At 33.8% G+C, this 25,675-nt stretch overlaps 3 protein-coding genes across 4 annotated transcripts; 1 reads left to right on the forward strand and 2 right to left on the reverse strand.

Moving 5' to 3' along the window:
• Positions 1–5,803: 5,803 nt before the first annotated feature.
• LOC138884222 (uncharacterized) lies at positions 5,804–5,942 on the reverse strand. Its single transcript, XM_070165293.1, has one exon. The coding sequence runs from the start codon at positions 5,912–5,914 to the stop codon at positions 5,804–5,806; it is 111 nt and encodes a 36-aa protein (XP_070021394.1). The 5' UTR covers positions 5,915–5,942.
• Positions 5,943–6,044: 102 nt separating this feature from the next.
• On the forward strand, positions 6,045–6,485 carry LOC104235473 (uncharacterized). Its single transcript, XM_009789250.2, has one exon. The coding sequence runs from the start codon at positions 6,045–6,047 to the stop codon at positions 6,483–6,485; it is 441 nt and encodes a 146-aa protein (XP_009787552.2).
• An 11,436-nt stretch (positions 6,486–17,921) lies between these two features.
• LOC104235474 (protein OCTOPUS-like) lies at positions 17,922–21,902 on the reverse strand. Of its 2 annotated transcripts, none has more exons than XM_009789252.2 (2): positions 19,695–21,902; positions 17,922–18,536 (listed from the first exon to the last, which is right to left on the reverse strand). In XM_009789252.2, coding segments are annotated over exons 1-2 (1,890 nt in total). In that variant the 5' UTR covers positions 21,584–21,902; the 3' UTR covers positions 17,922–18,535. The 2 variants fall into 2 exon arrangements, with proteins under 2 accessions (XP_009787554.2, XP_009787553.2); XM_009789251.2 differs by having other exon boundaries at positions 19,683–21,901.
• Positions 21,903–25,675: the final 3,773 nt, after the last annotated feature.

Here is a 25,675-nt window from a genome sequence, read left to right on the forward strand (position 1 = left end):
ACATACAAAGAGAAAATGATATAAAAGAAATTATAAACATAAGCTTGTGAACTACTTTCTTTAATTTCCTTAGCTCCTCCCATTTCATGAACTGAATAAACATTTTACTACTTAATCTCCAATTACCCCAACAGATAGTACTACATGACTACCTTACAACTAACCTTTTTTGGGATGAATAATATCCTTGAAGCTCTTTCGAAATCACATCAATTAGAATAAAATTGCTAATCATATTGGCGGACTTTTCTTTTGAGGTGCAGCCTCCGGTTGAACGACTACCATTTACAAATCAAATTTATTAGCCAATCAATAATTCTATAATCTGAAAGCTCGGGGAAAGAACTTTCTTCTTTTTTTGATAGATGAAAATTTATTGACGTAAAAAAAGAGTATAATTTTACAAACGCAGCTTATTATATTATACATTTAACGCCCCTAAAATCAAGCTGACTATTCACATAAACTGGAAATCTCTTATCTACTAAAGAAAGTAGAAGAGCGTGTTTGAACCGTAACAATATATATTTGGCTCCTTCAAAATGTTTCATGGCATGCAAGAGAATATATGTTGTATAAATGCTACAATATTTAGTCAATATTCGTAATAGTACTCATACCAAAAAGAGATTTCAAAAACTTCAGAAAAAATCACAAACATAAACCAAATGTTGTTATAGTTTTTCCTCTTTTTGGTAGATAATGAGTAACAGAAGATTTATACTTATTTGAATATACAACAGCGAGCATTGGTGAATATGGTTATAACTTTCTTTTCTTGAATGAAGCAATAGAGATCATCCAGGACAGTATAAGGAGATCGAGTAGGAATGTAGAAAGGGTGTTTCTTGTGATTCCATTACTATCACATAGAGATTTGAGAGAAAAGAATCTGAAACGAAGAGAAGAAAACATCCAGTATAATTTATCCGCCTATCCTAATACATCCCTATAATATATATACATGACTACATGAGAGATTTATTTTCTTTTAAATGCATCATTAAATATATTAATGAAGAAGACCATTTAGATACAGTAAGATGAATTTGGTCCATACGAGGAATAACTTTTCGAACTCTTCAAATTCTATTTTGAGCATAACAAAGAGAAGCTAGGATAACCTGCATAGTGGTGTATGAAGAAATAATAGTATATTTCTTTAATGGCATAAATGTCCATGAGCATTATAAGGGCATGTTCGTCTTTTAACTTTTACCTTTTTGCTTTATACTTATAATATAACACTAGTTTATATGACCTTTTTTTTTATATAAAACAAATTCATAAATATAATATTAAGGTTAAGCTTTTGAGTTATAAAATAAAGATGTATGTACCTAATGGTTGTTTATCCTATATAGTTAACTTGATAATGAAATGTAGAAGTTTTCGACCATCAGTAGATGTATTTATATTTCTGTTTACCATTTCGTTTTTACGTACACATGGTAAGTAATTTAATAGTACTTAGGTTTTTGCACTTATTTGTTCTTGTAATTTAAAAAGTATTTAGTTCCAAATTCAAATATATATTCTAATTAAAGAAAAAAGCATGCAAACAAAAAACGGTGAGTGTATTTTGAATGCATTAGCTTTAAAATTCTAATTTCAGTCATAATTCTATCAACAAATAAATTAGTTTACCTTTTAATATGAATTCCATTAAACTCTAATACCTTCCATTGAATTTTAATTTCTTTTATGTCTAGAACACATTGAAGAGAGTTTTAATTTTATTCGTCGAACTTGCTAGAATAATTCTATCCAACTTGTGTAACTTACCAAGGTTAAAGGAAATTTTAAAAAAAATACATTAAGATGCGAAAACTTTTTAAAAGGCTACTCAGTCGGTGTCTTGTCCAACCACCTATTTTATGCATAGCCTACCGTACATAATTGTTAAGCTCAACAACCTATTTTCTATGCAAGATTAAACCTAAATAATAATCAAACCATATTATATATAGCATAAGCAAGAAACAAGAAGCAAATTGAATTTACAAAAAAAGAAAAAAAGAAAAGAACAGAGCTTAAAGAGATTGCATGAGATCTCACCTTTTGGATATATAGAACATCAACTATAAGACGATGAAGAAAAGTTAATATTGATCCATTATAATCAAATGTGTTCCAAACAGATACTAACAATTCAATTATGTTCAACAAAGAGACAATTTCACCATGAAAATTTGAAAGTTAAAGTTACAAAAGTTTCAAACCTAGTTTGTAATGACGGAGAGATCGACTCTATTTTCGATTAAGAATTTATTATACTACCAAACAAAATAGAAAAGACAATTCTGAAATATAAGCATTACTTACAATTTATTAATTCAGTAAAGGATTATAATTTTAAAGTTTTAAATATTAGGACTTTGACATAGTAATCAATAAGGAAAGATTTAAAAAATAATATTTTATTTGATTCTAAAGTCCTAAATATTAGGAAAATAACTAAAATTACAATTTTGTCCAATATAAAATTCATTTTTAAAGGGTAAAAAAGGCGAATGACATTTCACTAAGGGTTTTCGTGGTTTTAATATAATATAGATGATATGATATGATGATTTGTGGTGTTTACCTAAGTTGAACCCAAGTCAGTTTTAATGATATTTATTTACCATAACATCCAAAATGTAAGATTCTTCATAAACACCAAATCATCACCTGGCATGATATAACTTTTGTTGGAAGTTCTAAAGCCACTGGCAACACTCACTCCAACAAGAACAAGAGTACTGTTATAAAATAAAACAATTAGCTTTGCAAGAAATTGAGTAAGATATGATAGTATTCTATTTTTTCCAAGTTTATACAATATAAATCCAAATTGTCTTCACTTATTATCATATATAGCCATACAGGTGAGCAGCGAAGGTTGTTATGAAATCATTCGGGGAAAAAAATCATCGGAGTTCAATTTATTTTAGAGATTTTTGTGAATGATGAATTAAGCTTCCTTTTATTGCACAATACATATTTGTAAGGGAAAATGTCCACATTTGTCCTCCTGCTCTTGTATATTGTTTATATTTGTCCCCCGTTATACTTTTCGTTCATTTCAGCCCTAACCCTAACGGCACTACATTGTGGCGGCTGACCCTTCCAATTTTTGTCCCTGTCACATGCCATGTCAGACGACACCATGTCACCTCCTTCGGACCAATTTCACCCGGAACTAGAAAATCGAGCAAACAATCTAGCCAAAATGAAATAACATGATAATAACTGAATTTTCAGATTTTGAATTAAATTCATGTGTTCGTTACTGCTGGATCAGATTCAAGTAAGAGATTTGGAAGCACATTGTCGAAAATTTAAAGCCTCATCTTGGGTTGGGATTTTCTGCATATGAGGTTGAATTAAACTTTGGTAACTGTTATAGGACTAAAAAATTTTAAAACGCGGTTCATCGGCTTCACCATTGTTGAACATGAAGAGTTTCAGATTTGAAAATTTCTTTTGGAAGTTGTGTTCTAATATTGAATGGTGGTAGGTTTGAAAATTATTTGTATCAATCATGTGAGAATCATTTCTTGAATTAAGGGGAAAAAGTAAAATTTAAAAAAGAATAAATGAAAAATTCTGGGGGAGATGAACTGTGTTGGTGGTGATGAGGACGATGCGTGTGGGGAGAGGGGGTGAGCACTAAGGCAGATTAATGAGATCCCATTGAACCCCAATTTTAAAGTTTTGTCCCATCTTTTTGGCTTGTTTGTTTCTATGAGTGCGAATCAGTTACTGAATTAACTAAGACAAATCCCCTAGGGCCATCTGACTTTGCAGCTTTTTATTTATTTTTATTTTTATTTTTTTAATATGACTTGGCATCTGACATGGACAAAAATTGGAGGGGTCAGACAGTTAGGGTTAGGAGCAAATTTGAAGAGTTTATTAATTGTAGGTAGGGGTGTCAATGGATATTCGAAAACCGACCGAATCGTACCGCACCGAACCGATTTTTAGGTTTCTTTTTAAGAAACCGTATGTTTTTATATAAATTAATAACAGCACCGATAATTAGGGTAGATTTTTTATTTTATAAAAATAAACCGAAAAAAACCCGAACCGTACCGAATAAATTTTACATGTAGAAAATATATTTATTTAGTAAGTTTAAAAATAATAATGCATTAAATTTTCTTTGAGCCTTTGAATTATGAAAACTATTACAAGCCAACAAGTAATTAAACTCAAAATACTAATTCCTAACAGTTTGTTTGGATGGTTGTTACCAGTTGTATCGTATCGTATTGTTACTTTAAATACAATGTTTGTTTTGATTGTTACTTAAATTTTATTGTATATCGTTAAATCTGTCGTTACGTAACGATGAAATGTGTCACTTTATGTAACGACCGATTTGGTGTGGTCGCGTCGTTTCCTTGTATTTTTCTCTCAATCTCACCCTTCATTATTATTAAATAATTTTATTTTATCATTTACCCTATCTTTTTATATACCATCTCATAATTTTTCTTTATAATATTGCAAGTTTATTCATCATATTACTGGTGCATGATACCATGAAACGACGGCAAAACGACACAATCCATCCAAACATTGTATTCATCAAACGATACAGTACAATACAATACAATACAATACGATACGATACATTATGAAACGATATGTAACAACCATCCCAACAAGCTGTAAAACCTATTATGCTACTTCTACTATTACTAAGTTATTTCAAGTATCTTTATTAGCAAGACACAAAGTATTCTAGCAATTATGAGTAACAAACTACAATGTATTGAATATGTTTCCTTTCATATAATTTAGATTTATTTTTTTGAATATTTAATCTTCTATAGACTTAATTCTTGAGTCTCAGCTTGGTATATCTTTCAACTCGTGTGATTAATATTTTTTTTGCATTTGTTTGATTTCTTTTACGCTGTTATAGAATAGTTGATGGATCTATACTCTAGCCATATTTTTTTTTTAATTCACCACCTTTTAAACAGTAAAAATGTCTAGAGAGTTTTGCTAAGTCCTATAAAAGAACGTACGTTATTGCAATTCTACTTCTACTGGTGAATTTTACATGATATTAAAAAAATACCGAAAATTAACCGAACCGTACCGATACCGAAGAGAAACCGACATGATTGGGACGGTTTTGAAAAGTCTAATTTTGGTTATACATAATAGAATAATCGAAAATTTGGTATGGTATAAATTTTATAAAATAACCGACCGAACCGAACCATTAACACCCCTAACTGTAGGGATGAAAATAGATGAAAAGTATAACAGGGACAAATATAAACAATATACAATAGGGGGACAAATTTGAACCTTTTTCCTATTTGTAACCCCAAAGAAGGGGGGTGGGTGAGGGAGGGAAAGAAATACAATAAAGTTCCTCTCTAAGATCAGAAACTCAGCAAGTAAGAAAGAGCAATATATAACGTTGAAACTTCTTTAAGGCCCACAAGGACCACCCAAGAAAATGACCAATTCACTTCTCTCTCAACAAAATGAATTGGATAATGTCATTCAAATCAAAGGTTCAAAAACCTCTTCCATTGCATCCGTTCTCATTGTCACTAAAATCTTTTGGTCTCCACACTAGTCTTCCTAACCTAAACTGGTGCAAATTTCAAAGAATGATCCATCTAAAACCTATTCACGCCTCTTTAAAACCTACACAACAAGCTCCTATTAACAGAACATGTTACTTTAGGAGGAAAAAGCCTTTCATTTCCTTGTGCAGGTCAAAATACTCAAATTCAGATGGTAAAGGAGATACCCGCCAGCAAGAATTGCTTGCCACAATTGTTCTGCTTCAAACCCAAAAAGTTCGTTTAACTGAATACTTAGATGAAAGATCTGCATATCTAACACAGTTTGCTGAAGAAGCCAATTGTGAGATGGACCAGATTGGTGTAAATGCCATCAAAGAACTGGATGAAGCTGGTGCAAGGGTCTGTTGTTAAAGCCACTGTATATGCAATGCATATAAAATGTAGAATTTGAACTTATTTTCTGAATAACACAGTTCTTTATTTGTTTTTGTGGAGCAGATAATGGAAAATATAGAGAACCAGATGCAAGCTTTTGAAGAATCAGTAGGGTTGAACAAAGCGGAGGTAGAAGAGAATGAAAAGAAGTTAGCAGATTTTGAAGGCCAAATGGAGGAGGAAAGAAATGAAGGACTTTTCTTTAAGAACTTGAGGCAAAGACGATCCGTGGACAAAGCAAAAGCTAAGGAGGAGATGGAGAAGATTAAGCAACTTAGTAGAGAAAGTGCTGGGTCAAACACTAGAAGGACTATTTACCTTGCACTTATAGGCCTTGTAGTAGTTGGGATTGCAGATGTTTTCATCTCTTCACCTTCTGACTGGAGAAAAGGTGCAGTTCTTGGGATTATTTTGGTCTGTTTGCTTTCTCAAGTCATCTATGAGCAGAGTGTTTTATCAGAAACCGAACTGGAGAGAAAACAGACATCCAAAGAAGAAGAAAAGTGAAATCCTCTCTGTTTTGCGTCCTACTTATTTTCCAAAAGAAAAGAAAAAAAAACACTATTAGAGAGTACTGTAGCATGAGTTTTAACCCCGAAATAAAATCTTATTACTCGAGGCTGATATATCATGCCAAATTTTATCTTGCATTATGCATGTTTCATGACAACTGCAACCACCAAAAATTGGATGTGTATGTGATGCCTTATATCGATTAAAAGGAATGATGCTTGCTGAAGTATAGAGAATAGTGAAGTCGTAGGAGTCAGAAGTTGGGTCTCCTGCATTTCTTTAGTAGTTAGTGTTTGTATTAGTGAAAATTAGACTGCCATGTGGGTCTATTAAATAGCGACACGTGTCAGTAAAGTTTGAAGAAAAGTGAAGAATGATATGTAAAGATGATATGTGAAATATCCCCGGGACCGAACATACTCATACCGTATTTGTTAGCCCCGGAACTGATCATCATGAAATAGCCTAGATCAGGCGAGAGATTATCTCATAATTACAAATGAGGAAGGACTAAATTAATCCCGGATTATATGGGATTTACCATCATTACACCATCAGTTACAAATCAATTATTAATAAATGCAATAAATGATTGTAATGGTCAGAACAAGGCAATCAGGCACGAGATTGACTCAACAAGCACGGGATTGACTCAACAGGCACGGGATTAACTCCACAGGCACGAGATTGACTCATTAATTACGGAATTAACTCATCAGTAATGGAATTAACTCATCAGTTATGGAATTCTAGCATTTACACAGCTGTTACAAGTCTTCCAAAAGTAATGGATGGATTGAGTAAATGCTCATAATGGACCCATAATTCAAGGAGACTAGTTACTTAGATTTAGCCCTATAAATAGACATACTTTTACCACCATCAAGGGAATCTAATTTTCTTCTCTACAATTCTATACATTGCAATTCATAGCATCTTGCTCCCAAGTTAGCTATAGTTCAGCCCTTCAAGCTCTGTTTGGCTCATTATCCTATCAAGGATCATTCAATAAGAATTCTTTCTTCTGTGCTTTATTTTTATTATATTATTTGTCATTGAATTTATTTCTCACTTCTCTATCACGTTGTATTAACGAAATTTTATATATTTCGGGTTGAATCGGTTGCTTGTGGCCCGTCATATAAAATTATTGTTTTGACCTTGAAAACTATTTTTTGGGTTAAACAGTTTGGTTCCGTTATCGGGAACTCAAGCAAATTTGCTATTCATCCAAAGATAGTAACAATTTTTGTTAATATTCGTTTGTTTTCTGTTTAAACCTTCATCATGGCCGAAATTTACCAATCAACACAGTTGAGGACAACCAAGTTGGAGATGGCGTACCATGCAAAATAAAAAGGGAAGAATAGTCATGATAATGATATGTAAGTAACAAGCAGAGAAAAATAGAGAATGTACATCGATATATTGGTACCGCATCTATCTGTACCAGAACTGATTATAACGGATCTGTACGAAACAGTTCCGGGACAGGAGGTTCAGATACACCAGGTAATTTTAATTTGCAAAATTTAGTTCTAACCTTACAGATCAAGGAACAGAACAAGCGGATAGAACACCTTCAGGAATTCCTATCTATCCTGCGAGAATGATATGCATAACCGTTGCAGCACCGGAATTAAAACAGAAGAAGACACGGTAAGTCGAATCGACACTAATAAGTGTCCAAAAACAGGTTTGAAAACCAAACCGAGGTGATTCCGGATATGATTGAAGGAGTCGGAAGAATAATGCCGGACCCGGAACTGAGGAGTAAAATTTACATTCAATACAATACAAAACTTCGAATAGAGGAAGATACGTTCATTCAATTAAAAGTCAAAAACAGGTCCGAAGATCAAGCGGATGTGATTATTGGGTGATCCGAATCTAAACGCAAAAATCTAAAAATAGGTCCGAGCAAAAGACATACGAGATTTTCTTCACGGGCTGGAAAAGATCTGAATCTATCCGAACAGGTAAGGAATTACCTTGCTAAATTGTAAAATTTCACAGGAGAAGAATGAAGATTAGGAAGAACATGGGTAAAACACCCACGAGATTGCTTACAAAGATACCACACCTAACAACTGAAAAAGAAGAGATAGCTGCGGGATGGAATAGACACGAGGAAGGAAGGTTCATTAATAACCTTGGACAATTATACAAATATTTTCGGAAGCAATCATTGAACCGAAGGCATTAGAAGCCACGCGGTCAAATGCTGAAGAACTAGAAATTATCATTGACTTCCCAAATAGGAAGGTTTACGTTGGTCGAGACTCGACACCGAATTTAAAGGTAAGGTGATTAAACTTTTACATGCTAACAAAAATTGTTTTGCTTGCCTCCATGCTAACATAGCAGGTGTACCACCGGAGGAAAAGTTTTATATGCTCAATATTGACCCGCGATATAATCTGGCTAAGCAAAAGAAGAAACTAGAGTCAAATCATAAAAGATAAAGTTACAGATCTTCGAAAGATCGGTTTAGTCCGAAAAGTCGAATCGTTCGAACTTGCTATCTAACAACAACGCATCATTACTCTCAAAATTCCAAGGAGAAAGATGATTGTCGGTACACCAAATTGTCTCGGATGTCTCGGTAAATGCAATTTTAATTCAAGAAGATAAAGGTACACATTCTCCTATCTATTATAAAATGCTCTTAGATACGGAAACTACATATCTACATTTTGATAAGTTGGCATTAATTGTAGTTGCCCTAAATCTAAGGCTTTATTTGCAATGTCATTCAATTCCCGTAGTCACTATATTTTCATTACGCAGTATTTTGCATAAACATGAACTGTCAGGAAGGCTAGCTAAATGAGTAGTCGAACTAAGTGAATATGATATTGTTTATCAGTCACGTACGACTATAAAATCACAAATTTAGCAGATTTCATGATTAATTTTAGCTCGAACATATTACCCGAACATGTTATTTCTGGGATAATTCTCGGGATCTGGACCTTCTACACAATTAGGTCCACAAGTACTAAACTTCCCGAGTTAGGGACAATACTTAATGCCTATCAGGGAAAGTAGTTAGATAATTCATAAAAGTATTTTATTACTGACAACAAAGTCGAGTATGAAGCATATGCTACATGGCTTAAATTAGCTTGGGGACTCAGAGCAAAAATATTGATTTAACGATTGATCAAATCGAAGAAAACTATGCAGCCCAAGAAAATCGAGCCGGATGTGTTAGTCTCAGATCTACTGCTGATATCACTAACTTAGAAAGCAACTTCGGGCACTTATTGAGAAATATCGTTTCCGGATCAAACAATCTCGGGATTGAGCCATCTCTTATTTAGGGGATTCCTGATCTATCATCAATTAGAATGAAAATGAGGTAAGCCTGACTAATTTAATTTGGAATTGGCATAATAAATTCATTTATTACTTGCAGAATGGGACTTTACCCAAAGATAAGCATGCTCTCGATAACTCTGAGTGCGTCTCATCCCGTACTACCTGCCTTGTTGGAGGAGAATTATATTGAGAATATTCAAGGCTCCAAAAGCTAAAATGCCACATGGACCAAACAAACAAAATATATGATGCGAGAAATTTATAAAGAAAGCAGTGAAAATTACTCTGGTAATAAGGCTTCAAATCAAAAACTCATCAAAGTCAATATGAATAGCTCAAATCAAGATATGACATGATCCTCGACAACATTTTGGAACCTCCGTAGTTCCCGGCCAGAGTACAAAATATTTGATAAAAAGAGCTTCGGTACCGTCCCTATGTTGGAACTGGACCATTTGAAAGTCCATCAATATCGAAACTTACTATCCTATTGGGGACTATTAGACCGCGAACTGTCAAATTATGATTCCAGTGTTTGAGTTTTCATACCTCAAAACTCAAACACTAGGGAGATTACTCATACTTGAAGATTAGTCAATTTGACCTAACATTATTTACCAGCTCAACTCAGTTAGTTGTATTACACATATCAAGCATAAGCACTTCAAACAGTGTTGGGTGAGTTCTTCAAAAATACATATACTACACGTACACAAAAAGGATCAAGAACTCCATGTCAGAGTCAAGAATCCCACGATAAAAAACGAGAGTATTACATCTAAGTCAAGATAAATGTATGCAAATAAGCCACCAGAATAAAGTTCACTTTGAATAAACACGCGATTTATATTCGGTCCAACAACGACCATTCAAGCTAAATATCTAAGCCTTTCTTAATGGCTAATTGTATTATGACTCGGATCGATTATCCCGTAAATCTCAAATATTATTTCGGACATGTGTCCCTCTCTACTTGGAAGTATGTTCATATACTCCAATTTAGATTCAAAATCCAATCAGATTAAATGTCTCAATGTCTTACCGGGGTCAATACTCTCATAAATTTTAATGGGGTCAATACTCTTGTAAATCCTACCGGGATTAATATTCCCTCAGACTAAAAGTCTACTCGGATCAATCGATCCTATTTTACGCCTGAATGAAAAGGAGACGTCCTCTTCGTAGCGTTTAAAGTATATAAAAGAGCCATCTTTCATATAAAAGTTAGACACCCAAAGGTGCAACATTAAGACATCGCACATGTAACGATGCATCCAAATATATATTTTAAGTCTAAAAGACTAAGTATGAACACTCAAATAATTTTTTAAAGTGCCAAGAAAAATTAGTACTCGGATAAATTCTCTAAAATACCAAATGATGATATTAGACCCGAAAGACGCGAGGAACACTGTATTAATCCCGGTCTAGGTTACAACCCTTTTGGTAAAAAAAGGGGGGGTTAAGCAGTCATCATCTAAATATATACCTCCGAGTCCCGTATGTTTTTCCTTTTCAAGAAATGGACCACGCGGAAGGAATAATCAAATGCTCGAGATTTCATACTTCAAAGCTCTAACACTTGGGGACTATATATATGGAAGGCAAAGAAGACTAGAAAAATCAAAATTCAAGTCAAGCCTAAGGTCTACCCAACAAATCGAAAGTTAAGAGCAAAGTCACAAGCCAAAAACACAAGCATGACTCGAAAACCTTTGAAAACATATTCATAAATATAAACGAATGTTTCAAAAAAGATTAAAGGCAGAATATTAGTTACAGGTAAAAATGCACATCTTTGTACTTACTCAAAAACTGTTGTAACTGAAAACAGTTACGGATGAAAAAGCATTACCCTTGTATTCATTTGAAAACTGTTATCAATAAAAATAGTTATGGGTAAAAATTCATACCCTTATATTTAAAACTGTTGTAAACAAAAATAGTTATCTCCTTGTACTAATTCAAAGAAAACTGTTGCAAAAGAAAAACAGTTACGAGTGCAAGCTTATATCGAATCTGTTAAAAGAAAAAACAGTTGCAAAATGAGTTATAGACGATACACAAACACATGTGAAATGTTATGAAAGTTAAATGTAAAAATTTTCTTCAAAATATTGTTAAAGAAAAACATGTGAAAATTCCTATCTCTCTTTTGTATATTTACACCATTATGAAGTTGAAACGTCTTCTTCATTAAGTGTCGTTCATAAAAGGGCCCCCTTTTATAATTCGTGCTTATTCAAAAAAGTCATGGAGCATTGAAGCATTTTTAATGCAAAGTTAAAGGGTGAAACAAAAACCAAACATTAAAATAGGCAGAAAAAAAAGCCGAAATATATATATCAAACTTTGCAAACATAAGGAAAAGATTTGTCTTCAAACCCCGAAACAAGACAGGGGTAAACCAACCGATTATTGACGAAAGGAACATAAGCGGTGGAGTTATCATCTGAATATCTAAGTTCTGCACTCTTTTTTCCTTCGTCCGATTTTTGTCCCTATTGGATTTTTCTGGCAAGGTTTTTAATGAGGCAGAGGCAAGGATGAAAAGGATAAAATCTTCCATTTCTCGGTCACATCATAGTGAGTAACCGGAAAGTGGGGGACTATCTGTATTAGTGAAAATTAGACTCGCCATGTGGGTCTATTAAATGGCGACACGTGTCAGTAAAGTTTGAAGACAAGTGAAGAATGACATGTAAAGATAATATGTAAAACACCCCCGGGACCGAACATACTCATACCGTGCATGTTAGTCCCGGAACTGATCATCATGAAATAGCCCAGATCAGGCGCGGGAGAATATCTCATAATTACAAATGAGGAAGGAATAAATTAATCCCGGATTATATGGGATTTACCATCATTACACCATCAGTTACAAATCAATTATTAATAAATGCAATAAATGAGTTATGAAATTAGCTCATCAGTTATGGAATTAACTCATCAGTTATGGAATTCTAGCATTTACACAGCTGTTACAAGTCTTCCAAAAGTAATGGATGGATTGAGTAAATGCTCATAATGGACCCATAATTCAAGGAGACTAGTTACTTAGATTTAGCCCTATAAATAGATATACTTTTACCACAATCGGGGGAATCTAATTTTCTTCTCTATAATTATATACATTGTAATTCATAGCATCTTGCTCCCAAGTTAGTCATAGTTCGGCCCTTCAAGCTCTGTTCAGCTCATTATCCTATCAAGGATCATTCAATAAGAATTCTTTCTTCTCTGCTTTATTTATTATATTATCTGTTATTGAATTTATTTCTCATTTCTCTATCATGTTGTATTAACGAAATTTTATATCTTTCGGATTGAATCGATTGCTTGTGGCCCGTCATATAAAATTATTATTTTTGACTTTGAAAACTATTTTTTGGGTTAAACAGTGTTGACATTGAAAAAAAATGGTAGATGTGATCCGGAGAAGCACACCATCCCTCAGAGTACCCAAGTCTAAGAGGAACTAGGTTCCATTGATGGAAAGATTCTTTGTTTTTTTTTTCCGGTAAGGTAACAGTCTATTGATGGAAAGATACCCCATTCAAGATACTCAGGGTACACCAATCAAGTGAAAATCTTCAGAAGAGACTATATCCATCTTTAGGGAAACAAAAATTATCAGCTCCCTGACTACAAAATTAGATAAGAAAATATTTAGCACACTTTCCTACAAAAAGCAGCAGTAAGCTTATCAGGAGGAGGAGGAGGAGGAGGGAGGAGTTATAGTCAAGATTCAGTACCACATGAGATCATAAATCTGGTGCCCTGACTTGGTGCCGACGCGTCTTTAACAACCAGTCTTCCGGACAAATTCTCAAACACCTGAAAATTGCAAGGATATTCTATCAAACTTTGTATCAGAAACAGAATCTAGGAGTGTTTCTAGGAAACAGGAAGCACACCACAGAAACTCATGCATGATAGTTACAGTTTGACCAAATATAGCTCCGCTTGCAAATGACATAATCACCTGAGATGAACGGAGAGTTCCCTTAAATCTTAGAGCAGGAATCATGGTATTGTCCGACAAATCAGCTGTCCTAGTAAGCATAAAAATGGCAACCCTGCAACCATGAAATAATGCTTCTCTCACCACATAAAGAGCTCAAAAACAATCTTAAAAGAACGCAAAACTAGGTTAATAAAGAACGACAACGAGGAAGCTCAAACCTGAAAGTTTCTTACTTGAAAAGAATCATCTTATAGCTCAAATAAGTATGTTCCATATATTCATGCAATCACATTTGGGGTGATTTCCTGGTCAGAGCATTATTCAACTCAAGAACAAATTGGCATCTGACAATCTGCAGCACGTACTTCAAAACAATCATGTAAGAGCTCAACCATAGAGATAACTGATCTGAAAAGTATATACCATCTAACAGCAGCTGAAAAGGATCTTCCTGCTAAGGGCATCATTTAAGAGTAATATCGTAACAATCTTACGATATCTGGCTGAAGACTGCCACTTAAAATGAGAGGCGAAACTCCTTAAGCTTTTGCAATCTCTACCTTTATTAAACCACTCCATAAGGATGTGATGAATGACAAGATTTGGGTTATAGTCCCAACGGCTCATGTTCAAAAAAAAGATATAAAACACACCCAGGTTTGCCATCATAGCGAAGCACATAATTATAATGTTAACCATGATCGTATTAGGTTTGTAAGGTTGCTAACGACTTGGCTCAATAAATTGAGGATCCAATAACAAGATATATCTGATCATGCCTGGCTTCATCGCTTTATGCGGAATGACCCTTACTATCACGGTATCACCAAATCTTTCAGATTTGCATAAAAGTCTACCAGCATATTATAAGTGAGAATATTGGACGAGTTATTCTCAGCGTTCATTTCACCAAAAAATCTAATTGCACCCTCAGTTTCAGATGCTTGAATAAACCAATGATCAGGTCATTGTAAGCTGAGGATCAAATTCTCAGTTAATTTCCCCGTTTTGATATCAAATCCAGCATGCAATTACTTCATCTAAGCTTCCGTCACTGCATAATCCACTAATGATTAATGAATTGCAAAAGAATCCAGTTCTCCATTCTCAGATACCCATTCTCAGACAACCCGTGAATTATATTTCCAAAACATGTGGGATTAGTTACAGAACAATTCTCGGTCAAGAGCTTCAAAGAGAAACTCCCTTAAACCACCATTTTATTTTCAAACCAACCTCTCATTAGTATTGTAACTAGTAAGACTACTACAGACTTTCCTTCCAATCAGCTCCTGCAACTCAGAACATTTTCTTATCTTTCCAACCTTACAACAGCTATTGAGCGAGCACTATATACCACACCATCAAGTAAATCCAATCTTCTTATTCAGGGTTGAGTATTCATTTCCAATCACATTAACATAGCCAGTCCGCACAACAAATGAATCAAGGAACTACAAGCAAACACATCCATCCTCTTTATTCTATCCTATCCCAAAGCTCCGATTTCTCGTTAAATTTGCCAAAACCTACAAAAACCACTGATTATCTCATTATAGAAACCAATTGGCAACACATGTGACCCCCTTATCAACCGCTGCCAAATATCCTTAGTTCCTTAAGAATCACTATTTCTAAAAATCCCATCAATTAAAACACTGAAGCAGGTTATTTCCGAACGCAACCCTCTCTCAAACATATCATCAAACACCTTTAAAGCTTCATTTAAATGGGCATGCAAAAGAACTTCAAGTTACTCTCGCACATCCAGTCCAACAACTGTTTCACAGTACGAAATTGGCTCCTTTTAACTACAACTTTAATTAAGAAGTTTTAAGTTTCCAAATTTGGAGACACGCCCATTACTTACAAGTATTTGAAGAACAATTCAGCTCTACTCAACTCATTTGAGACCGGAACAAATTGCCTCCGTTGCTTACATGTTTTTCACTAAATGTTATACTAACACTATTCTTGCCTATTAAATTAAAATCATTTCTAGTGATTCACTTGTCCACCTATTAAACTTTGGACGAATTATGTTAAAATGGAGATATTTAACATCTTTACGAGAAATCAAACATTTTGGTTAGGAAAGAAAAGAGAGTTTGCCTGCAGTTGAACAAATGACCAGATACTCCCCTTGTTTCATAATATTATTTATACTCTAGAAATCTAATGACATACGTATTTAAGATCATAAGTGCCCCAACAAAAATTGTTAAAGTAGCGGGGGCTAGTCACTTTTCGGATTGGTAACTAAAAAATAGTTAGTATTTGCAAGGTCATTAGAATATAACAATTATTTTGCCCAAAAACGAAAAGTTCCAACATAATATGTTGAATTATGAAATTCCTATGTGTAAACTTTTACCATATTATATTGGAACTCCATCACATTATGAAGTTTCAGCACATTATATTGTAATCTCATATGTAAAAATTCGAACTCTAGCATATTATACTGGAATTTTTTCGGATTTTTAGGATGTTTTTGTTCAGATTTTATCTTTAAATGAAAAAGTGGTTAACTCGATTATTTTTGAAACCTTGACTATTTTTCAATTATGAGTTATAAATTTGGCTAATTCTGATTTTTTTTTTTCCAAAAAAATTTTTATTTTAAATTTCATGCTCAATCAAATACTATCACATAAAAAGTATGAAATAAATACTCCATTTATCTCAATTTATTTGGCACTCTTTTCATTTAGCCTATCTCAAAGAGAAACGTTTATTTATTTAAAAACAATTTTATTTGATACGCCCTATTTCACCTTTAATGTGTTGCTTTATTGCCATAAACATATTTATAGTTTATTTTAGATCATAAATTTAAAAAAATTATTCTTTTTTTTTTAACGACTAGAAAGTACGTAATAAATAGTGTAGCTCTACAAAAAGCACTTGTAATGGAGTCCTAGTAAAAATCAAAAATCAAGGAAAAGAGCAGTAAAGATTTCCATGTGTTTTGCAGACCCCATCCAAACATCAAATCCCTAATGTTTTCAAGAAAATCTTTGCCAGCCATTTCCACTAAAGAGGAGGAGGTTTTAATGGGACATGCCATAGGATTTCGATCTTTCCTTTCTATTGAATTGTATTGTATTGTATGAGGAAGGCAGGCAGGTTAAAGATTTGTTCTTTAATTTTGTCACTTTTTGACTTTGGTTAGCATATTTTGATCATTCAACCTTTTAACCAAGAGAATTTTTGGAGCTGGCCGGCTTGATTACTTTGATTTCCCATTTAAAACACCTCACTACTTGAGATATAATCATTACTTTGTCCATTTATGTTCTCTCAAAAATAAACATGGAGCTGATGAAATTACGATATTTACCTAATTCAAGACTAAAATATTGCAGCCTGCCAGTGCATGAATATATCGTATACTTTAATTTCAAAATGATTGCAATAAAAATCCCTTTGAAATTATATCCACTTACGGACTGTAAGATTTTTTTTTACTCAGCTTATATGAACTTGTGAGACCATAATCATTACTAACCAATAGTTGTGGCAAAATGATTAAAAGAAAATAGTTGCTCACCCATATTATTCATTAAAAATGGGTTAAATAATAATTTTTTTAAAAACAAATCAAATATGGATAAGAATCATATTATCCACTTAGAAAATAGATAACTAATGAGTTTAACTTTAAGCCTCAAATTGAGGGAGACTAGGAATTCTCTAAAAATAATCGTATTCAAGAAGCTTAGGCCATTTACATACTATTAACTTTTTCTTATTTTGATACACATTAAACATGTACTAAAAGAATATTTGTGAAAGTGGTGTCTAGGCTAGTTTGTTATATCTCAATTATTTGATCGAGGACATACTACCTCCGACCAATAAAGGTATCAAATATTTATATTCGTCAAAAACTTAGAGAGATAAAAAGAAATAACCTTAAGTATTTTGTCTCTATTGAAATTGCCTTCCACGGTTTTTATTAATTGACAACTAAGCCACACCTGTAGCCTATAGCTGCAAAGTCCTGTATTCCCTTCAAAACTCAGGCCAAGTTTTTACATTGTTAAAGAAATAAAAATCTTAACTGTACTTTGCTACACTGCCATAAATTGCTTGAGAATCAGTTAAAAAATTATATGCAGGTGTGGCATTAGTTATAGCTCGGAAAAACAAGATATTAGATATCATTGCAGAAGAGTCCATTAGGATTCAAGAGAGAACGACAAGCTAACCTGAAAAATAATATACTCTAGCAAGACTTTACATTGCCACGGATACACAAATTTATTAACATTTCAAGTCAAGCAATAACCCCTCAAAAGAAGATGCAGGCCCCAATCAAGCAAGCAATAAGCTGTAAAGCTATCCATGGGCCAAACTCATGTCTTGTGAACTGAGCCTTGGCACTACAATACCAATTCAGATAAACTTTTATATACGTAGAAGGAAGAAAGATTCAGGTTTTCTACTCGATCTCTATTTGAAGCTTCAGCTGTGTAAATTACAGTCTCTCCAAAATGAGCAATCTGATTCTTTGACATCCAATACTCTCAGCTAAGTTTGCTGGTAACAACCATATCGCGTCAATATCAGTTCTCCGAAAACAACCCAAGAAAACTGGATTACTCCCAAACTTATCTGATTGAATTACCATAGAGCCTCTTAACAACACATGCGAAGACCTAAAACAGAACTGACTTACTCTCACGCTTGTTACCAAGAAGATAAGTGACTTATACATAGTACATCCAGAGCCTCAAATTGGATTCCTGGATTGAAAGGAAGTAAAATGAGGAGAAAATATTAATTGTCAGTTTCAATGAGGTACAAACAGGGAACTATAGAACTTCATGTTAAGCAGAACATTGCCTGTGTGACTTTGCTTTTACCTAGAAACTAACAAAGTCAAAATGCTTATCAGTTCATTTGATCAACCACATTATTATTTTTCTTTTTTGGGTGGGTGATCCACTATGTTTTGTTTCCTTGACAAGGACTACTCTGCAAAGAGTTATCAACAATGACCAACACACAATAATGAACTCAACAAGCAACAATCATGAAATCACTACTGTAAAGGGAAGGCTTGTATCAAGTAATCAAGAGACCGAACAAGTATATCCAATGCAACACTCGTATTAGGCAGAATCATAATGATCAATGCAACACCTCCAAATAACTTGGAGTTCCAATAAGTTAGCCATCAAAATTGGCAAACTCAGGTCAGTGTTAAGATAGTCAAATCAGAATTTGCTTCTGAGCGTAGTTGATATACTCATGGAGGTGGATCTTCAGGTTCTCATGTAAAAAGTTTTCAAGAAATATAATTACAACAAGTATGAGCATATTTTTACAGGCGAGATTGGCATATCCTGGCAGTTAAATATGTGAAGAAAGGATTCAAACATAAAACCTTGAAGACAGATAAGTAGACAACTGAAGCACCATGAAACTGGAATCAAGTGAGATTACAGATCCTTAGCTGTCATACTGCCAAATATGACAGTTAAGTCACCATTTACTTTTTTGGAACTATTGTAAAAAGGGAAAATGGAATATACAGATGAACATGGAATTTAGGAGGTAAGATTTAATAAACGTATTTAATCAGCAAAAAGGAAAAAAGAAGTAAAAGACAAGAAGAAAAAGTACCAACTCCAAAACAAGCATATACAGATATAGTTACCTTACTCAACTAAGATATGAAGCTAATTCATTGAGAATGAAACAAAAAGAAAATGAGATAGACATCAAGAAGAAAGGACTAGAGCCAAAGAAAATACTTTTCATGTTATATTAGAATAAATAAAAAAGAACTGATGACAAATGCATCGTCAAAAAATACAATAACACAAGTGATATATAATAACAAATGCGACAAAATTAACATTTTAATCAAAAGAAACACCAAGGACCTTGGATCTCACTAGAGTCGAAGCACGCTCCTCCCATTTGGCCTAGTTTGCACAGGTAAATTTCTCCGGCTGCCTCTCATCGGAGCAAAATGGAACCGCAAGAATCCATTCTCCATATGGTTAGGCGAATACCTTGCACTCCGATTCCTCTCCAACACAAAATCATCTTTCTTTTTACCATGACCATTAGTATCAATGCCAAGATTCCTCACATTACCAAAAGATCCACCACCAATATTAGTCGAATTCCTCCAACTAACACTGCTATTACTCCTAAACATATTCCTATTAAGACCCCCTCTTAAGTCACCATTATTCTCCCTCCTTATGTCTTGCCAAGATCCTGAAAATGACCTCTCCACCCCATTTGATCTACTATACCTGTCCTCTTCCTCATCTTTGTTCCCATTACCTTTCCTATGTATAAAACCCCATATATTCCACGCCCATTTCTTCGATTTTTTTGACCCTTTGCGTTCCCCAATCCCAACCCCAGAAGCATTATCCTTAAACCCTGTCAATTCAAAAGTCTCTGTTAAATCATCCCTTAGAGAATTGGAATTTGAATTTGAATTCGAGTCCCTCTCAGGCAGAACTTTGGCATTGGAAACTGCTTTAATCTCATCAATCTCTGCCACTACAGCAGCTGCTGTTTTCCTAATTGAGTTAGATCTATCAAGGCTCTTCCTCCGCCTTGACGACGAATCCAAGTAATAGTCCCTAGTCTGAACAGACCCTCCAGGCATATCACCACCATCCTCATTGATGCAGCTCACTGAAACACGCGGCTCTTCCACCGGAATTTGGTCATCAGCCCGTGGAACATGAACCACTGGCACATCTTCTATCACTGAAACCATAGGCGGGATGATCCTCGGAAGGCTCCTCGCGACAAAGTGGGCATCACAAGAAGCTCGTGGCTCGTCGAAAGAGTACCTGGGATCATCAACACTAATCCTCCCAATATCGAGAGAAAATCGAGGTTCAGTGTCACAAGACCTTCTTCCAAATCCACAATAATCAGCAATTTCCGATTGAGTGTCTCTGTTGTTGTATTTCCTCCTCGAAATGGGGTTCTCCAATGACAGTGTAGTAGATGAGTTGTTGTCACCATTGTTTCGTTTTTTCGCCTTCTGTTTTCGCCTCCAGTTGTGCCATTTCTTGCTGAAAACTGATGCAGCTGATAAGAAACTTCCTGCAATTTCCTTCAAGTCCCTTCCTCCTCCTGAAGTCTGCTTTTTCGCCTGCGAAGAATCGAGATCTATATGATCTTTCATCGGCTTTAATAATATATCCCCATTCACTACCTCTTCTTCCACAATTTCTGCAAAACTGTTTTCCACAGGGGACTCTTCAGTTATTTCATTTACCACATTTCCGTGGTTGGCGTTATCGTTTTCTGGTTCCTCTTCCTCTTCTTCTTTAGACTCTAGGACTGGTCTATTGACAAAAGCATCAGCAGTATTCTCAGAATGAGGGTTTAGGGAGGTCTTTTTTGCGTCTTCGTCAAGGGAAAATAAGGACCAAAGAGTGTTACGAACTCGAACGTCACAGGACTTACGTTGGGGCTCAAAATTAGAACCAGTCAAGAAGCTCAACGCCTCGTTTTTGGAAGCAGAAAAGGACTTAGTGCGGCGAAGTTCGGGGAAAAATGAAGTGGGTTTAGAAGTTTTGGAGAAAAGGGATTTGAGGACAGAGGAAGAAGAAGGGTTATTATTAGTAGAGGAAGAAGAAGAAGGATCTAAAGTAGTGAGACGTTCACAGAGGCATTCAGGGCAAAATCCGGAGAAGTGTTCATGTGGGTGTCGGTCACAGCTGAAAGAGGAACGAGGAGGCTGCGCCGGCGGTGGCAGTGGCGGTGGCGGTGGTTGCGTTGGGTTCTCAGTAGTGGTGGGATTCATACCAGGTGGTAATGTGCAAAGCGCACTCTGCTCATGTTACTGTAAATACTAGTAAGTGAGAAAGGAAACAAAATGCTGTGTGAGATTGTGATTTGCGAATGAGGCTGCTGTTGTTGTTGAGAGCTTTGGGTTCTCTTCTTACAACGGGCAAAGTAAAGAGACAGCAAAAAGAAGAAGAGAATTGAAGGGAGAGACTACTACTAATTAAGAGAAATTAAAACAGAAAGAAAATGAAGAATGAAGTGAAAATCTCTCTTCTCTCCGTTCTCTTTCCTTCATAACGGAAACTCAATACTGTAATGACTTCTCTATCCTCTCTAATCTTTTTTTTAACATTATTCTAATCTAATGTTCTGTTTGACCAACCATTACAGTCCCGTTGTTAGCAACTGGTTACTAATAATGACAAATGTCCAAATTTATCTTTTAAAGTACTCCCTCCTTTAACTTTTAATGTTCACAAAATATATTTTCACTTTTGTTGGTTCACTTTCGCATATTAAAAAAAATAAAAAATCTATCCTTACACCTCGTTTGGATGGTTGTTACCTATTATATTATATTGTTACTTTAAATACAATATTTGTTTTGATCATTACTTAAATTTTATTATATTATATTCTTAAATTCGTCATTATGTAACGAAAAAAGTATCATTTGATGTACGATGTGGTGGTGGCATTACCTTATTTTTTCTTTTCAATTTGCCTTTTACTTATTATTAAATAATCATATTTTATTTTTTACCCAATTTTTTTATGTAATAATTCTACCTCGTACACTACTTCTTCTTCTTCTTTTTTGTAATATTACAAGTTTATTCTTCATATTGTTGGTATATGACATCATGAAATAACAACAAACAATATAATTTATTTAAATATTATATTTATCAACGTAATATAGTAAAATATAATACAATACAGTATGATACATTATGAAATGATATATAACAACCATCAAAAAGGGAAAAATGGGCCTTCATGGCCTTTCACAATGTGGAAATTAAAAATGCGACTTTTTTAGATACTTTATGTGTAAATGATAGATCTATTATGTGTAAAAATAAATGTCTCATGTGTATAAAATAGAAATACTCACATGTGTTATGTCGAGGAAGAGGCAAACCCGAAAATAAAGAAGATAATAAACACCAAATTTTAACGTGGAAAATCATTCAAATCGAAGGTAAAAATCACGGGACCACAAAGATCCAAAAGGCTCCACTATAACAATAAGAAGGTTACAAAAGTTCTCCAAATTGACTACACAACAAGTGCCAAACACGGAGCAACGATAACAACAAGAGCAACAACTAATCAATTGAAGAAAGAGGAAAATCCAGAAAAACGAAGCTGATGTTCGAGGCTCGAAATCAGATGGTACGACCTCCAAATTCGATCTCTACCGTTCAAATCAAAGAGTGTGATGAACACTTAGTCAAAATATCAGCCTGATCCAACGGTTAACGAATCGAAAAACATGATTTGAAGTTGGCTGGCCAGAATAAAAATCTACAGCAAAACAAATACGTTTCTTCTCTCTTGATGAAAACTCTCTCAAAAATCACTCTTATGTACTTACAGGCCGTTTGGTACGCGGACAAAATAGTATCGGGATTATAATCCCGGTACTAATTTATACCATTTAAGATATGATATAAAATAATACCACATTTGATGGCATAAGATGGGATAAGATGGGATAGATGAGATATTATGTGAGATTAAATTTATACCTTATTTGGTTTGAGGTATAAATTTATCCTAGGATTAATTTATACCCCCAACCAAACAAGGTATAAATTTAATCCCACCTCTTAACCCACCTAATCCCTCTTACCAAATGACCACTTAAGTCTTTCAAAAACTTGTACCAATGAGCATGGAATGATTCTCCATGATTATCATATTTATAGATAATCATGATTAATTTATACCAAAATAGAAACAAATTCACTCAAAATTCATGATTATCATATTTAAATTCACTCAAAATTCATGATTATCATATTTATAGATAATATGAATATGAATTCCGAATATAAAATTGATAATCAAAATTCACTCAAAATAGAAACAAATACTGAATCTAATTCCGAATAGGAATAAAAACCAAAAAGAATATCATTGAACATTTGGCTGGACAACATGGGCATATGCCCGACAACGTATGCTCATTCGCTTTCTACATAGGAATATTTATGTCTTTAATAATTTTCGTTCTTTATTGTCCTCTTTTAATGTCGTCTCATAAATTATCTTTATAAGTTACAGTAAAATCCCTGTCCATTTAATTTGTCCTACTCCTGATTAACTAGAATTTTTCACAAATTGTAGTTAGGGCTAAATATTGCTACACAAACCTACATGTGCTAAAATCAGAAGTTTCACTTTTTCCACTGAGTTTTTTTTTTCTTTTTTCATGGAAACAATTTTATTTAAGGAATATAATGGATTTCTTTTATTAGTGTTTGGGAATGAACTTTTGATTTTTCAAAGATTCGTTTGGAGAGAAAAAGCAAAAGTAAGAAATCACGCTTAAGTCCTCTCTTTTTCTCCTCTTTCTGAATGTGTATAGAGAAATGTCTCACAAGTATTCTATCAAACACATCTCTTTTCGCTTTCTTTGCTTTACTTTTGTCTATACTAACTAAAATCTCTGCCTTTTTTTTCTTCCTCTTTCTTGGTTTTGGAGTTTCCTTTTGTTTTTCTGGCTTTTCCTTTTTAAGTGTCCTTTTGTTTTGAGTTTCACCAATATTGTGGATGTTTTACCAATGGTTACTAAATTCTTATGCCATTTGTGAGTTGTTATGTTCCACCTGTCCCAACAATCTGTGCCAAAACAAGGAGAGAATGATCAGCACTGACTCAACTTGGTTTGGTTAATTACAGCAGCGCCAAGTCACAACTTTTGCTAAGATGATCAAGGTTTAATATATATGAATGAAAAGTAATCTTTGGTTTATATTATATATATGTAATATAATTAATTTTTTGGTGAAGAGAACAGCTTTGAATTAGAGAATAGCTTGCTGAAAGTTGGAAAAACGCGAAATCTTAAATTACAAAATTTTAAATTCTAAGCAGTTACTATACGTAAACTTTTATTTTAAGATATAAATAATTTTACAAATATAACCAATTATTAATTTATATATAAATTTTTACTTTCAAAACTGCTAAAATCATAAAAATATATTCTACAATTTATGGTGTCATGTCAAAAGACAGCCGAGGCAGGAAACCTCCTCGTATAAAGTCTATGACGATGACGAGACATGCACACGGTGCAGGTAACAGTTTATTCATTTCATATAGTAGTCATTCCGATTGCACTTTCAGCTTTTGAAATATAACATATGCCCGTTTGTCTATTAAAAAAAAACAAAAAAAATCGAAATTAATGTTTGGTTATGAAACTTTTTTATTTTCGTTTGAAGATGAATTTCGGAATTTTTGAAAATTTGAAAAATTTCAAAACCTATTTTTCAAAAATTTTCACTTCAGATTACTCACAAAAATTCAAAAGCCCAAAATTATATTTATGTCTAAACACAACTCTAATTTTCAAATATAATTTTTATTTGAATTTTTTTTTCGCTTTTTTCCAAAAATTTAACAATTGTTATGTCGAAACGCCCCCATAGATTAGTTAACTTTGCTAAACAACACACACAAGAGGTCTTTTTTCCTTCAATGTAAAACTGACCATTTTCATACACAACATTACGAAAACCATCCTTTATGTCTATCTTTCTAAAGAACTTTTAGGAACTTGCATACTAATTCGTGTTACGGGAGGAATATACATTTCTCGTAACGAGCGAGAAATATAGGAATGTTTGAAGACAGGTGAGCAGGCTTTGGCTTTCTATTTAGAGATAAAAGTATCTCATTACCCAAATTCAACTATAAATCTATAATCACTCAACTATCTAAAATTATTTAGTAAAGTTATGTTTTTTTTATTGTAACAGACTAACAGAAAAGTCACTATAACTATTTTTATAGCACTCAGAAGGTCATGCAACTAAGATTCTTAAATTGATGAATAAAATAATTTAGAAGGTAAAATAGGTATTTGGCTATC

This window comes from Nicotiana sylvestris, chromosome 12, assembly GCF_000393655.2.
Source record: "Nicotiana sylvestris chromosome 12, ASM39365v2, whole genome shotgun sequence".
In the NCBI taxonomy this organism is placed as follows: domain Eukaryota; kingdom Viridiplantae; phylum Streptophyta; class Magnoliopsida; order Solanales; family Solanaceae; genus Nicotiana; species Nicotiana sylvestris.

Coding starts and splice junctions, on each gene's coding strand:
- LOC138884222 (XM_070165293.1), bottom strand. CDS start 5,914: ATGGCATTTACACCAATCTGGTCCATCTCACAATTGGCTTCTTCAGCA.
- LOC104235473 (XM_009789250.2), top strand. CDS start 6,045: ATGGAAAATATAGAGAACCAGATGCAAGCTTTTGAAGAATCAGTAGGG.
- LOC104235474 (XM_009789252.2), bottom strand. CDS start 21,583: ATGAATCCCACCACTACTGAGAACCCAACGCAACCACCGCCACCGCCA.